This window comes from Lepisma saccharinum, chromosome 28 (assembly GCF_977018435.1).
Source record: "Lepisma saccharinum chromosome 28, izLepSacc3.1, whole genome shotgun sequence".
Classification (NCBI taxonomy): domain Eukaryota; kingdom Metazoa; phylum Arthropoda; class Insecta; order Zygentoma; family Lepismatidae; genus Lepisma; species Lepisma saccharinum.
This window is the reverse complement of record NC_139256.1, coordinates 19,145,658-19,162,009: the sequence shown is the minus strand read 5'-3', so window position 1 is coordinate 19,162,009 and position 16,352 is coordinate 19,145,658. Positions and strand designations below refer to the sequence as shown.

Here is a 16,352-nt window from a genome sequence, read left to right as displayed (position 1 = left end):
GAGACTAAATCAACATGATCATAAAGGTATCCATGCGGTCCTGGGATGAAAGCTATAACAGGTGAGCAACAATGCTTACAACACGGCTGGATGCCAGACAACTCATGCTATGTTATTCTTCCAACTTATAATTTCACAATAACCAATGGTTCGCACCATAAGCACACGTTGAACGGTGCAACAAGTTTTCCGACCGGCTCGCTGCGTCATAATCGTATCGATCGATTTTTTCACAGCACTTCCACAATTACCTAAATCGCTACAAAGTAGCTATTGTTCTTCCTAACGTTCCTCAATTTATCAAACCTATCAGTTGCATAAGGAGTAGCCGCGGTAGCTCAATCATTAGGGCGTCCGACTACTATGCGAGAGGGCCGGGTTTGATCTCGGGCAGGGGAGAACCGGGACTTTTTCCGCCTGTTCAAGCAGCTCCAGCGCCCACCCAGCGCCGTATAAAGTGGGTACCTGGAGGAAACTCTGGTGGGTAAAGGCGGCCAGGGGCGTTGTTCTGATCACAGCAACCCCATCTTCGGCCGTGATCAAGAAAGTATGGGGCCCTAACCCCACACCCCCTATAGGCGTTCATAGCACAGGGGAGCACTTTACCTTTACCAGTTTAATACGCGAGCTGATGATTTACGGAGATCATATGAAAGCGCACAGAACTATGACAGGACACGAGAATACAGGAAAAGTGTTACAAGTAACTAACAAGTTGCCGCATGTTCCAATTACTGTCCTAGAAAATCAGGCACACAATTTTTTAGTACAGTATAACGAAAAATACACCATAGGAACATACATGCACCATCATAAATTTAACGTTAAACTATTGATAATAATAATAAAAGGGCCTCCCCGATGGCGTAGTTGTATCGTCGTCGCCTTGTAATCAAGGGGTCCCGGGTTCGATATCCGGTGGAGGTACTTAGTGGTTCGGATCCCACTTTAACCCGTAACTCAATAATAATAATAAAGAAAGAACGAACGTTCTATCTTTGACAACTGGTGTTATCGGTCATATTTCATGAAATCAGTTCAATGTAAACCAGAATATATAATAATATGTATCTCGTTGGAAAGCATTGGGTATGAAACCAAGGCTTTTACGAAAGAAATACAACGGTATGTAATATCTTGCATAGAACATATGGCAGAGGCGAGTACAGTCTGAGACAATTTTGGGTTGTAACGATCCCACTGAAGTCAATATAGTTGTTACAACTCAGAAGTGTCTGACTACAAACGTCCTGCGGAAGATGGTCATTATTACTATGAAAACGTCCGTATTACTAATATTTTCTGGATAACATAAAAAGATGTACGTATCATCATACACTATACTCTGTCCCGGCTATCTCTAGAGCAAGCGAACGAAAACAAGTCCCTGCGCAAGTACTGACGAGACCAATGAACACGTGCGAGGGAATGGGATTGCGTGGAAGGGAAAAAGCGACTGCAGTTAGCAGCCTTCGCAGCAGCATATACTGCTTCGCTCTGCCGACTCGATCCACCCCCCACCGCTACCGCTATGTGCGGCCTTGCTCCGGAGATAAAGAGTACACAGGCATACGAAAACGAGGACATTTTTACTGCAATTAGTACTACAATGCACGAAATTGAACTGCGATTTTCCGAAAGTTAAATTTTCTTTGCGTCTAATATTTCAATGTCAAGATAAAAATTAGAACGTCCGTATCGCACAATAAATTCTGCCTTTTTGACAGGCCAGCATTACAAATTGATAGCGTAAGTAGCAATACTTCTGATCAATCACAAGGATCAATGATATTCTGCGGTTAGAGAACAAACGTAGAATGATATTTCAAGGCTGTATGATTACGGATCACTTGCCAGATAAAAATGAGAGCGTACCTTCAGTGGATAAAACAGGTATAAGGAAAGTGATACGCAGCAAAATTCCTCCTTACTCGTTATCTTCCGCTCTTATCACACGTGACTTTCGATAACAGCATCTTACATAAATCAAATCCAATCAATATATCTATTTTAATTTAATCGCCAGGTGGAGGAAAGAGAAAACTAACCAGGAGGGTGTGAACCTTTTCGCACCGAACTTCCTACAAATTTCTCGAGTTACTGCACGGAACGATGTCTACGAATTAGGGCAAAGCCGCGGCGGAGTGGTTAACGTAGTTCACTACAACGCCAGGGGGCCCCGAGTTCGAATTCCGAGGCTGTTCTTCATCACTTTCATCGTTTCACTCAACTTCATCTTCACGATTAACCAAAAGTGACAGAAAAACCAATAAATCAAATCAATAAATAACAATATATGAGGGGTAGATAAATACAGACTATATTTTATCCTGATTCGGAATATCCTACTTATCCGTTACCCGGATATGAATCATTTAGCTTTCATGGTCAACTACATCAAGAATTGTATTTGAATTACAAATGCAATACAAATTACAAAAGAGGTGAACTCTATATTACCACTTCTGGTTTTCGTTTATGAAAGAAACCAACCAAGAGATTCAAGTATGCATCCTTAAAGATCGTGAAGATTGACAACCTAAATTTTCTTGCAAATACTCGCATTTTCTCGATTTTCCGTCAATCTTGTTCCCAGCCGAGAACACTAAGAAGTTAGTGCAAACAGAAAATGTAAATATGTATAAACGAACGAGCATGTACGAAAATATCGAAATGCTCTTATAATAACTTTGCTTGATTATAGTTTGTCACCATAGAAACACTTGTGAATCAACACATTTAGAAGGAATAGAGAGGCATCAAGTTCTTGCGAAAACGGTACTTGGGCCGCCCCATCTGCTAAATCTTGGAATATATATAGGGTGGCCCAAAAGTCAGTTTCCCCCGAGAGAAACTGTATATGTAATTCTAAGAATTAAATTTAAAGTGTTGTTAAGAGTTCCACCGGGCAAACGGTGTTAAGCATTAGTGTTATCTGTGTAGAGACTGGTAGATTGTTTTCTCTTATCGTTCTCCATGATCTACAAGTATCATACTTTTGTTCTCTCCTAGGGGAAACTGACTTTTGGGCCACCCTATGTCCATCTTGACTGTACTCGACAGTTGATAAGGAGCACCAGATTAACTTAAAAATTAGAAATAAATATGGATGAACACTACTATACTATTTCCAAGGAACGTCTCATATCTTGAGGCAAACGTAACGGGTTATTTCTAGATTCGGGTACATGAATAAGTAATCTATGCGCATTACTTATACTACCTACAAAACAGTCGTGAAGTTTCATACATTACGCATGAGAAAACGCAAAAAACATTGAAATATGACTTGGCGAAACACCTTGTGATTGCATGCAACCTTCTCTACATACAAGATTAGTGGTCAAGTTATTTGCAGTGCAGTGGTTGTCATATTTGGGCCGGGGAGTTTAAGGGTCCTGGGGTGGAATCCACGGTAAGGCATACGCATTTCTGTAATTATTTCATCCGGGAAGTAGGGGCGTTATTCCAAAGAGATGAAAAATATATAATTTTTTGAAATAAAATACACTAAATATGTACGATTTTAGAAAGGAAGTACAGTAATGGGGAGAGAGTCAATGCTTCATATTAAACTACGAACAGGCAGGGATAAGTCCCCTCGATAAACAATTTACGTACTACTTGAGGACAGGTCTTACTTGATTCTGTAGTAATATGCACTTCAATAATGTTTATTGTTGACAACGTGTAGCACCGTGCATATCTGTCCGTGTAATATCTAATTCCTGTACAAATTTGATTCTCTTATAATTGAAATTATTTCTCTCAGGACACAGAGCTGTGAAAGTAGCACATACATAGGCCAGTTATATTTAGTACTGATGTTTGATGTACAAACTACAGGGTGTTTCAATAAAAAGGTAATTGAAAGTATCCAAAACTGAGCCGCGGTGGCTCAGTCGGTAACGCGTCTGACTACCATGCTCAAGGTCCCGGGTTTGATCCCCGGCCGGTTCAAATCCGGAAACTTTTCTAACGGTTGGAAGCGGCCCCGGCGCCCACCCAGCGTCGAATAACATGGGTACCTGGGGGAAACCCTGGGGGGTAAAGGCGGTTAGGGGCGTGATGCTGATCACATCACCCCTACTCACGACCGGATCAAGAAAGTGTGGGGCGTTACCCCCACACCCCCTATACGCCTTTATGGCGTGGTGCTAAGCACAGGGGAACACTTTACCTTTTTTTTTTTTTACCAAAACACTCTATGTTGTTACCTTTTTATTGAAACATCCTGTATAATCCCCCAATAATTCACAGCTTGCAACGCCCATGGACAACAAAACATGTAAAAGGTAGGTAAAAGGACATGGAGGATGATGATGGATAGAATAAAAAAGAAAGTTTTAAGGTGATGAATGTAGAAAAGCCGAAACAAGAAGACTTAGAAAGTGGGAAAAACTTGACCAAGGAATTGGTAAGGAGGGAGAGAGAGAGAGAGAAATATTAACATGGTCATTCTAGTTTCCATTTCTTAAATGTTATCATCATCGTCGCCATTAGCCAGAAGAGGATAACTAGAAATTCATTTCATCACATCATACCTTGAAAAAGTCTTATGAAATTGTGTTATCCACACATACAAAGCAGTTTTTGCTCATTGGAACTCACAAGATTACGGAGAAATCAGATTACACGGTGATCGAAGGCGGCGGCAATTGATGAGAAGCCAGTTAGCAATTAAGTGACGCACAGTCTGTTAATGAAGTGCTGTAACAGATTACACACACAAAGGTGCTGAACAGGTATTGCGAAGTGGATCCTCGATGATATTCCACAGTTCCCCGTTGAAACAGTTAAAAAAAAATTAACAGACAAAACTACACACCTTTTTCTAAATTTAGTCTCCCCTCGTCTCTTGCTTTTTATCAATACACCTGTTAAAAATGCCAGCTGTCGGACGAAAATGTCGAGAGACAAATCATGGAGGCGGGGGACAGACCGGGAAATCAAAATTAGGCCCCGGTCGTGTACACAGACGTCTGCCTACAAACAAAAGACAGCCGTCTGGAAAGCAACAGCATCAAGCTCGTACCTCTGCGTTTGCCCAGAGGCTCACTGAGCAACCTTCGCTTAACAAAGTGCACTTCGGGTTCGAAATCAGTTCCGACGGATTGCAAAAGAATGCTTACTTATAATTTAAAACTTATTTAATCATAATTCTATTATGTAGTTACTGGATCATTGCAGAGTCAGTCGCATCCTAGTTTCAACACTTGTCCTTCAATTTTATGGGAATTTTTAATGGAAGGACTATAGACCCGAGGTCCGTCCATACTACTGTATGAGGTCTCCCCGATGGCGTAGTGATAGCGTCGTCGCCTTGTAATCAAGGGGTCCCGGGTTCGATACCCGGTGGAAGCACACACTTTAAACTGTAGGTCCAATCCCGATTAGCCTTACTGTGCATAAAGCGGACTTAAAACATCAAAATAATCACAATACTACTGTATGAAATTCAAATGGTAACATCACGGGTTCGAATCACGGCCTGGGTGTTCTTTGGGATTGTCTCACAAAATTTCATCATATACTAATCATCTTCGTGATTATCCAAAAGTAACCGATTACCTTCTGGAGCTAACTTACCAGTACTAAAAAACAGGGAAATACCAAAAAAAGAAAGCCTATTTGTGAACTTTTTGTTACAAAAACTCATTTGCTCTTTCTGTATATGAGTGTGTGTGTTTTACGTATATTCTTTACTTTTCTTACAGTGCAGGTTATATTCTTCGTATTTTTTCTTTTGTTTTGTATTTTAATGTTTTTTTTTTTATATTTCGCAAACAATTAGGTATTTCCATCAATTTGTAAAATCTCAACTAGAGATTGTTAAGTGGAAGAAAAGGCTTGTGTCTTAACTTCGCCATCCAAAACAATAAATAAAATAAAAGTGACAGAAATGGGAAGTAAAGTAAACCAAACGAATCAAATTGTATAAAAACGAACACAAACATTTGAAAGTTCTCTAGATAAAAATCAATTATGACCTGGTCAATGGACGAACATTTCAAAATTCAACTTGTTTTCCAGCCTCTAATTAACGGATACCTGCACGTGGCTAAACACGAGAATATGTGGGGCTCCATCTACAAATTCCCTATGCGCTATCAGGTTATGGTGCAATACACAGGGGAAAGCTTTACTTTTCTTCAGTTGGATTGACCGCAAAGAATTACTCCTGATCACAAGAAATGGCAGAATTGGTAATTTATAAAGCCGCTATTACAATAGGTCGATTATCATTTAATTAAAGATTAATTGTGATGATACCGTGCGTCCATTTCGATCTTCAGCCGAGAGATCGGGAGAAGCGTGGCGGGCAGCGCTGACGGAGATGTCGACATTTGCGGCCTGTAATGCCCGCTTATTTTTATGGACATACGCAGACATTTATATATACAGGGTGATTCTTTATGTAGTTTACAACTTCGATAAATTATATATTATAATTATTTATTGGAACCACATACCGACTTGGTTTATATGTCATTATGCAGCAAAACACTTCAAGTTTTGACTCACGTAGTGTGTAGTTGCGGAGTTGATCACATGCGGCGCCACCGGTCTATCGTTGAAAATGTCTTTCACTGCTGCGAAAAGAGCTAAGTGCGTTTTCTGGTTCGAAGAAACACTCCACTCGACTTATTTTTGTGGGGGTTTGTGAAATATAGGGTGTACATCCCTCCCCTACCTCATAATCTTCATGAACTTCAAGATCGCATCACAACAGCCATCGCTAATGTTACCCCTGAAATGCTGGTTAATGTTTGGCAGGAAATTGACTTTCGTTGGGATGTGTCCAGGATGACCAACGGTGCACACATTGAACCATAACAGATTTCTAATAAAAAACTTGAAGTGTTTTGCTGCATAATGACATATAAACCAAGTCTGTATGTGGTTCCAATAAATAATTATAAATTATTGAAGTTGTAAACTACATAAAGAATCACCCTGTATATTGCAAAAGACTAGTACTAACCTGTGTTATAAGATAGTTCAAACTGATATCCACCAAGTGCCAAGTGTGTAGACTTTCGGGGAGAATACGTTGAATAGCCTGAAACTTTCGTGCCTTCTGGGTCGGGCCGAGGACTTATCAGCCCCTCGTAACGTGCAACTTGCGGCTGGCATTCCAATCCTCTCACTGACACAACACACATACACACTGCAATAACACAAACAAGTAACGGCAAGTAACCAATAATAACACTCTTGCGCACAGTACGAAATTAACACGCTCTTGGTTTACATCTGCTCGCCACTATATTCACAGCTCTGTCGCGAAGGAACAAAAAACTCGAGCTCTGAGATTTCGGATTGCAAGGAAGCTCACGAACACCATTGACTTTTAACGGTTTCGTCTACAGCGTAATCTTGATACAGTGTTGCACATTCGAAACCTCCAAACGATCCCCATCGGCACAAATCTCTTTCAAGGATATAAACTTAAGCAGGACGTTACTGGTCAAAACTATGATTAAAATGTTTTATTATCTGTGGCTCTTAACATAGTTTCTAAAGCGTATTTTTTTGTGTATATAAGGGCAGAACTTGGATGAATTACAGCTGATAAATTATAACACAGGTTAGTGCTCGTTTTGCAATATTTATATAAATGTCTGCATATGTCCATAAAAATAAGCGGGCATTACAGGCCGCAAATGTCGGCATCTCCGTCAGCGCCGCCCGCCACGCTTCTCCCGATCTCTCGGCTGAAGATCGAAATGGACGCACTGTATAAGAGACTTATCATCTTGTAAATGAAGACTTTCTAGATCTTATCTCAATATACAAAAATGAAAAAAATCTTATTGAAACAAACTAAAAAACAAAGTTTCGCACAATAAACTCACCACAGCAAGCAACCCCTAGGTACAGGCGCTGAGGCCGCCTCTAATATCAAATTTCGGACAATTTTTATTTTAACTGGTTAGAGAGAGATGGAGCACATATCAAAACATTGGCAAGCTTTCTTTCTCCAAATCATCTATTCCTTGAGCAGATAATCTTCGTGAGGTCACTCCCACAAAAGGTTGATTAGAATTGAACAAAATAAGAAGCCAGGCGATGAAAACTAAGGATGAATGAATATTTTTCTTTTCTTTTTCTCCAGAGAACCCTATTCCCACCGAATAATTTGTCGCTTCTCCAGTAAAGTCATATTCCGCGGAATTATCACAATGTTTTATCCATATTTTCATTCCTTGCGTTTTCTTTCTTTCAATTTGGTTTATATTGTTTCGCTTGTCTGTCACTTTTGGCTAATCGCGAAGATGAGGATGATGAAATTGATGTAGGGGCATTCGCAAACGTCCATGCCTAGGCAGGGGTTCGACCCCGGTACCCCTGGCGTCATAACGCGCTGTGCTCCTTGTATTTTCTGATCTATGCTAATGCCCTTTGCGAAGAGAAATACACGACCGTCTCCAACGGGGATTCGTACGAAATTGCAGCGTTCTGCGAACAGAGGAACGTGTCTCAGTTTCTCCTCATAAAGAGCCGGAGGAAACCTATCATTTACTCTCGGCGGAAATACTTTAACAGGAGAAATAATCGATATCGATTGCGTAAAAACAGTTTCTCTGAAATCTCTATTAATTTATGGCTTCTCCATAGGGTATACATAAAGATTGATTTTTTCTTTGTTAGGAAGGACATCTCCATGTCCGAGCTGATACCATAATGCGATTATACAGTTCTAGTCAAAATCTCAATCCAGGCTCTTAACTCTGGTCTTCAGTAAATCAACTTCCGTGTTCTATCGGTCAACGTAACGTGTTGCGAAGACTGGACTGCTGGATTGATCGCAGTCAAGGAAAATTATGTTTGGATTTATTTCTTCACTTATTTCGTAACTAAAATTAAGATGTAACAGTAAGTTATTCCAACTTGTTCATCCTCCATTTCATTCCTGCTGTGGATTTATGTACCTAGCTTACGAAAAGTCAATGGCGAGGTGGGGTCTGTTCCTATTATTCGATGTAATTTTCATTTACCGCCTAGTAATTTGCTTCATTAATATTAATTCTAATGCCAAATTGCATAGGATCCCACCCCATTCTACAAATGGTTCATGAGCAATCTACGTATATATGACGATTCGATAATCGTATTCAATTCATGGATAATATCTGCTAATTATGATTCAACTATTTACACGCAATGTAATTATCGGAAGTTATGAGATGCGTACTTACATTTCCTATGCATCTCAACGCACATATACATAGTTGAAAATTCAATTGTAAATTCTCCCAGAAGTCCAGAAAATATTAACAAAAAAACAATCAAGTGATGTTCTCCGTACATACTGAACATTTTGTTCTTATGAGTTGACGGCAATGGTTCAACGGACTGGAGAAAAGCACGCAAGGAATCAACCTGTAGACTCACTTATTCACTGGACCTAAGCAATCTTGCCGAGGAAAAAAAAAATATGTTTACGAAAGCAATGAACTCTATTTTACTTCTCTCTCAGAAACGTGAATTACATTTTATCAGATTTAACTCTGGCTGTCATGTCGTATGTTGTCATACCTCTACCCACCCCCTCGTATATTATTAGTGTTAGATTTTTCAGGTATAAAATTTCCTTACTTGCTAAATTCAAAACAAGTCAGCGGATACAATACAAGGAATGTATAATTCATGAGTTTCATAGAACATAAGCAATTGCATTATGCAGACGAATCTCTACGGGAAAGAATGATATGTGCGGTGTCCCAATTTATATCGAGATTGCTTTGCAGCAATTAGTATAGGTGTGCTTCACATACATCAGAAACTGTTGTATTGTGGGATCGAGCAGCCATGATTGTGGCAGGTTGTTGTAAACATTCGGAATTCAAGCGGGCGGGCGGGCGGGAGATTTGAACCTTGTTTACGATGGTATACTTTGTGCAATATTAGGTTGTTTAGGTCTAACAGGCACTCACGTTTATCCTAGAATTTTCAGAGAAGGAACCAAAGATGCGATTCACGGCTAAGAATTTTCCGATTGTTGATTAGAATACGCCGTCATGGCGAGAATAAATCGTGCCAACATTAATGAACAAAACGAACAGTACAGAGCGGTGGGACGAACATTTCTTTTCAGGTTAAGTTCATATATCGCATTTCTCTGTGACTTTTAGTACAAATGGATTGAACTGGTGTTTTTTTATCATACTTGCAAGTAGCGTTTCCTTGTTGGTAAAAATTTACTATCCTTCGGACACCTCTATTTTTTTGGTTTCGTCAATTTTTGACATTGATACTTACGTATCTGCTTCGCGGAACATTCCTGAAGGAGTATTAACGTTGTTTTGATGAAATTAATTGCAATTTTTCACATTACCAGAACGTCTTTCTGGTAGGTGTTTTCCCTTGCCTGAGACACAATATCACGAGTACACCTTCCTACATAATTGCGCGTCCGGCTTCTCTTTTGCCAAATTTTTGACATTCAAACTTACGTATCTGCTTCGCGGAACATTCCTGAACGTGTATTGACGTTGGTTTGATGAAAGTAAGAGCAATTTTTCACCTTACGACTACTTCTTCCTCCTACCTTTCCGTTTGCCTCACACACAACATGGCGCGCACACCTTCGTAAATAATAACGCGTGGGAATGACACATCGGCCTTGTTTTTTCTCGATTTTCAATTGTTATGCAGTGTTTCAACCTTCGGAACCCAAGAAAAGCCCGTCGACAAACTTAATCAAATCTATTTCTTTTTAACTTTATTTTTCGCGTTCTGACACCAAATTTTAACTATGTATCCCAACCTAATCAACTAACCTATCCACGCACCAATGGTTCGTGGGGCTAGCGCCAATGGTTCGTGGGGCTATCTTTTTCACTATTGAAACCTTTGCGTGGCCTACTAACCTATTCACGCGCCAATGGTTCGTGGGGCTATCTTTTTCACTATTGAAACCTTTGCGTGGCCTACTAACCTATCCACGCGCCAATGGTTTGTGGGGCTAGCGCCAATGGTTCGTGGGGCTATCTTTTTAACTATTGAAACCTTTGCGTGGCCCTACTAACCTATCCACGCGCCAATGGTTCGTGGGGCTAGCGCCAATGGTTTGTCCACACCCGGCACAAACTTTACAACACACCCACCACACGTCATTCTCCAAACCCTCGATCCACAGTTCTAACTCTCGTCGCAAACGCAGGGAGTTCGAAACACTGGATACCAACAAAACACAATCACGACACGTCATGATAGTCACGACGGTGTATGAAGGTGAAGGTGTACGAACTTCATGGTATACGCAGATGTACGCGCCAAACGCTATCTCCGTCGGAGAATTAATTTTCAACGAACAACATGAATTTCAGCTATGAAACATTGCAACATCACACAAAACACCTTCCCGATGTTCGACAATGCTACAGGAACTTATTACGGTAAGTAGTCTCTTCTGTACAAATAAATAAATGTGTCCGAAGGATAGTAAACTAGTACCAATAAGGAGACCGAAAATGCAAAAATATGACGTTGAATAGTGAAAACGTTAACAGTTCTAATTCATCGTAAGGAATACGCGTGCTACAAACACATTTGTTCGTTACTTTTAATCATCATTACCTAGCTTATAGACAGACAAAACGGATTTGTTTGAATTAGAAAAAAAACATACATTTGGTTAAGCTTTTTGGTAAGAGCAAACAAAAGATTTCGTATCATTTACCAAGTTTGGTGATTTTGACAAACTTTTTTGGTAACTATGAAAATGTGCACGATTACTAGAAGAATTTGGTTCTGGCGAACAATAATTTGTCGCCTATTTGAACAAACATTTATTTGAGAAAATATTTTTGGCTATTCCAAGTAATTTGTATTTTATATCCGCCACATGCTCTAGAATACATCAGAGACTTTTTTTCAAGATATAAGCGCTTTTCGACAGAACTCCAAGTGCAGCTTATACAAAACTAAACCTCATGCTCATATGTCAACAATTAAGGTCTTTGCTCTGGAATGAAACAATACGCAGCCCCCACCATAAATGTTCTTTCTCACTCGTTTCGACCGGCATTAGACATAGTCACCTTTTCAAGTAAGCAAGGAGTCCCCGATTCAACTTCCGGCGCGTTTGTACCAAACAGCCTTGGAGCTTAAAACACACACACACAACACCACTAACCAACTTACAAAACAAGCGTTTTAATCTTCTGAAGAACATCTTGACATAAATCCGCCTACGAATCTTAATGTTCATGTTCCACTGTGCGTTGCCTTCCATTTCACCGATGCCATGTTGTCAACACGGCGACGATGCTCGACCGGTGAGGCGTTCACCCATTCTTCATCATTCACCATCACTGCGGCATTCGCTTCACGGGGAAACCAAGTCGGAGCGACATTTGTCCCCGTTATGCATCGTTCACCAGGATCGATCTATTCGAAGCACCTAGGAAAAGACACTGCACCTCGGGTGTGCATCAAGGCCTAACTCGCGTCGATTCGGGATGCGAACCTCTTTTGCGTTACTCCCATTGACCATAACACCGCGGATGGACCGACTCCTGAACGCGACGCTCTCCCACTAAAATCACATCGACGCAGAAGCTCTGTCTGTTCGGAAGGGTCGCCTCGAATCGCGTCAAGAAGGCAGAGCACGTGGCTAACTAACGAAACTGCAAACTTGAGGAAGAAACCGGGTACGCATTGCACCTTAACTGAACTACTACTAGGCTCATGCCTGGTGAGGTGGGAGTTTCCTTGTGGTAAAAACGGGACAGAAGGGTGAACCATTTCCCGTCGTGATCGAGATAAATGCATAACCACAGAATAACATTTTAACAACTTTCTCATAAAGGCATTTAGTTCCACTACCGAAGTGAGGATGAAATTGTATTTTTAGCATTTTCAGTTTGGTAGTTTTAGTTCGTTTCTCTGCATTTCTCAAATTATAATAATGGCAATGAAAACGAATGATGATTTGCTGGTGGAATAAATTAAAAAAACATTGACGCCTTATCCAGGATACGAACTTATTAGACTTCGCAACGAGCTACGCAAACCAACCTTCATGAGACCGCGAGCCGGTAGTTTTTTTGAAAAATAATTATACATTAATTAATAGTATCCCTGTAATTAAATATGAATTATGGCGTATCATGAAGACTAATAGTTTGATTGTCTCTATCTAGGCTTGTTGACCAATAAAAATAAGTTTAAATTAAATGTCAACCACTAGATCTAATGAAATCACAACTATTGCCCAAGTCCTCTATCTTAAACCTCTTCAGCAAAATCCCTCATTTTTATCTATTTGTCCATTTTCCCTTTGGGGAGTATCTTCAATTACCCGTTTACTTTTATCATTGCTTCCTCTATAGTAGTAAACTGTGTTTCGAAGTAACGTTACTTTTGGAAATGACTAACTGTAATTAGCTTTTTTTACGGGTATGCTAAAACAAATAGAAATACAAAGAGTGGTAGTAATACCACTTGAGCCTTGAAAAAGGAGTTTGTGATCATCTAACAGTGGTGAATATTATTATTAACTAGCGCCAATAGATGCTGGCTTGCCATTTTCTCTGTAGGTGCCATCAGTGAAAAAGGCGAGGACACAAGATGGTGAATCACATTCAAGCTAAAATCTTTGAACCAATATAAACTAAGAGTACATTTTTAACAATATTTTGCTTTGTACTGCATTTGAATTGGAGTGGCTGTGGTCGGCAGGGCGCGGGAAATCCGCGTTCTATCTCGTCAGGTGAGAATTTTCCCACAATGTCCTTAGGTTCAAGTGCCCATATTTCGGATACTTAATTTCAAATTAGATTCTCAGTACCTAAATGTAAACAAAATAAGCCATAAATGTGTTGATATACATTGAACATATATTTATTAATGTTTCTGAAAGTTATATTAACATTTATAATAAATACTTGGTATATTTTATGCAACAAAGAATTGTATGCATATTTTTAGTCTGATAAAAAAGTTGCCTAATGTCGGATAGGGTATTTCCTAATTTCGGATAGGGTTACTAATGAGTATTTGGAAAGGGTGCACAATTTCGGATAGTCGAAATTAGGTACCCGTGTAGCATCCGAAATTAGGAAACCCAGTCGCATATTCAATATGGCGATTCTGTGCGTTCCCCCTCTGAAATAATGTGACAAACTACGTAATAATGTTTGCTGAATCTCTCAAGATTATATAAAATTTAGACAGAAGTGAGTAAGTACTAACCTTCCAGTTGTAGGCCTTAAGTTTGGATGGTGAAATATTACATCAAAACTCCGGAAAAGTCAGAAATATCAGCCACACACTAAAGAAACATTGCTCAAGGTCACGCACAAGGGTGAAACTTTGGGACGAAGTAGCATGTTAGTTGGCACTATCTGCACTTCGGTGCTGCTGTTCTAAGGTGGAAATTTCTTGGTATCCGAAATATAGGCATTTGACCCTACATAAGCGGACGGAGCGTGGTGCAGATCGCATCACTCAACTAGAGCCAAGATCAAGGAGGCGTAAGGGCCTACCTACAAGTGAGGTTTAAAAACCTGTTCTGTTGTATATTTTATACCAAAATTGGACAACGGGAAGGAAATCTGACATTTCTGGTTGTTATCTAAAGTAGTGTACAAAAATTGATGTAAGTTTGCTTCAAGTTTCGAAAGGCGTACTTCGAAAAGCCAGAAAGAAGACAAAGACACACAGCGATACAGACAACCTGAAACTTTCTGAATCCAAGAATAGATATCAAGAGATTTGAGTTCAATAAAAGAAAGAGAAACAAAGAATTCTGACCTCAATACCGAGGAAGGCAAGAAACTTATTGGATATTACTTCCTTCGTTCCCTGCCGTAATCTAATGTAGAAAGTTCTACTCGGTAATGGAGCGGCTTGTCTTTCATAGCAATATAAGCTGAAGACATAAAAATATCCTTCTTTCTTTTTGTCAACTGCAAAAAAAAGAGGACAATAAATCATCTGTGTTGAACTGACGGTGGATAAATCTCTGTGGTGGTATATTCTCTGGAAGAAATAAAGGGGAAAGTTCTACTTTAGATTCAAAAAACCTAGTTGCAAAGTTTGTTTTCAGTTCACTTTTTTTGCAGAGATAGGTTAACAGGACTGGGCTTACAGTTTAAAGTGGATCTCAACCACCTGGCATCGAACCCGGGACACCTTGATTGCAAGACGAAGCCTAGTTTAGCGTTGATTTATTAGTGCAATGAAAAGTTCTGAGCATGCTACCTGTTCGTTGACATGGTTGGATAATATTCGATCACACTTACATTACCTGATGTATTTACACTTTCGCCTCGCGGTGTTTAAAGAGAGGGGAGCGTGCAAGAGCTTCGTCCTACAAAATTATAAATTTTTGACTTACCATTCCCCAAAACTAGTACCTGCAATGAGACAGGGTGGAGATTCTAACCTGGAAGCTCCTCTAGAATGTCGCATTACGGGTTCTACCCGGTGGAGGCATATAGTGGTTCGGATCCCACTTTAAACTGTAGGTCCTGTCCCGATTAACCTTACTGTGTATAAAGTGGACTTAAAACACCAACTCAAATCAAATGTCGCATTATTTATATTACATAAAGACACTGGACCCAGAAGAAAACATGCAGCCAATAGTGACTCAGTTCTCGATGTTAACAATATTAACTAATCGTAAACATGAAGTAGTATACAACGAGTTAATGCTGTCTGATACGCAACTTACAAATTTTAAAAAAAATGACTACGTCACCGAAAACCAAGACGGAAGTTCAGGACTACAAGGGCGGGCCTGAAGCTGGGCCTGTCGGGTCCTGAAGTCTACGGCACAATGCAATGAGGCTTTCTTCTACATTGCATAAGAAAAATGTAAATCTCTAGCACAGTGCATTACGCAATCAGCGTGAGAAAGACAATGACTTAATAAGCAGAGGGTCAGAATGTTGAAAGTCAAGGTTGCAATTTGCTCCTGTGGTTTCTGTCTTAAGTAATCATCGCCTTTTTTTCTTTCCAACTTCCTAGTTAATGACCGAAACAGCCAAACAGTACATTCTTTTTTCGGCATACTCTGGATTAGGAATTCAGGCATCCCCCACTTACTAGGGTGGCTGCTCTTGCGTCAAGACAAAATTCAAGTAGAATTCTAAGTTTTGAAGCATAGCATTTCCAAATTTTATATAGATAGATGTTTTGTCAGCTTGCAAGCGATAAAATTGAGTTTTTACCGCGTTTCTCATGAGGTTCAGCCGATCTCCGTGGCGGAGTGGTTAGCGCATCGTGCTACGACTTTAGGGGTCCTGGGTGAGTGCCCTTTCATCATATCATCACTCATCTTTGCGATTAGCCAAAAGTGGCAGAAAGTGAATTAAATAAACCAAATCAATCGA

General features: G+C 39.9%; 1 protein-coding gene across 3 annotated transcripts in view; it reads right to left on the bottom strand.

Moving 5' to 3' along the window:
• sgg (glycogen synthase kinase 3 beta homolog shaggy) overlaps positions 1–16,352 on the bottom strand; it is a 100,432-nt gene that overhangs the window by 45,028 nt on the left and 39,052 nt on the right. Inside the window, exon 1 of one of the 3 annotated variants that reach the window (XM_083113754.1) lies at positions 12,154–12,546. The exons of the other annotated variants lie outside the window; for them this stretch is intronic. Coding sequence (XP_082969880.1) covers positions 12,154–12,244 — 91 coding nt within the window. The 5' untranslated portion in view covers positions 12,245–12,546. Of the gene's footprint in view, positions 1–12,153; positions 12,547–16,352 lie in introns of those variants that run through there. 3 annotated transcript variants of the gene reach the window in all.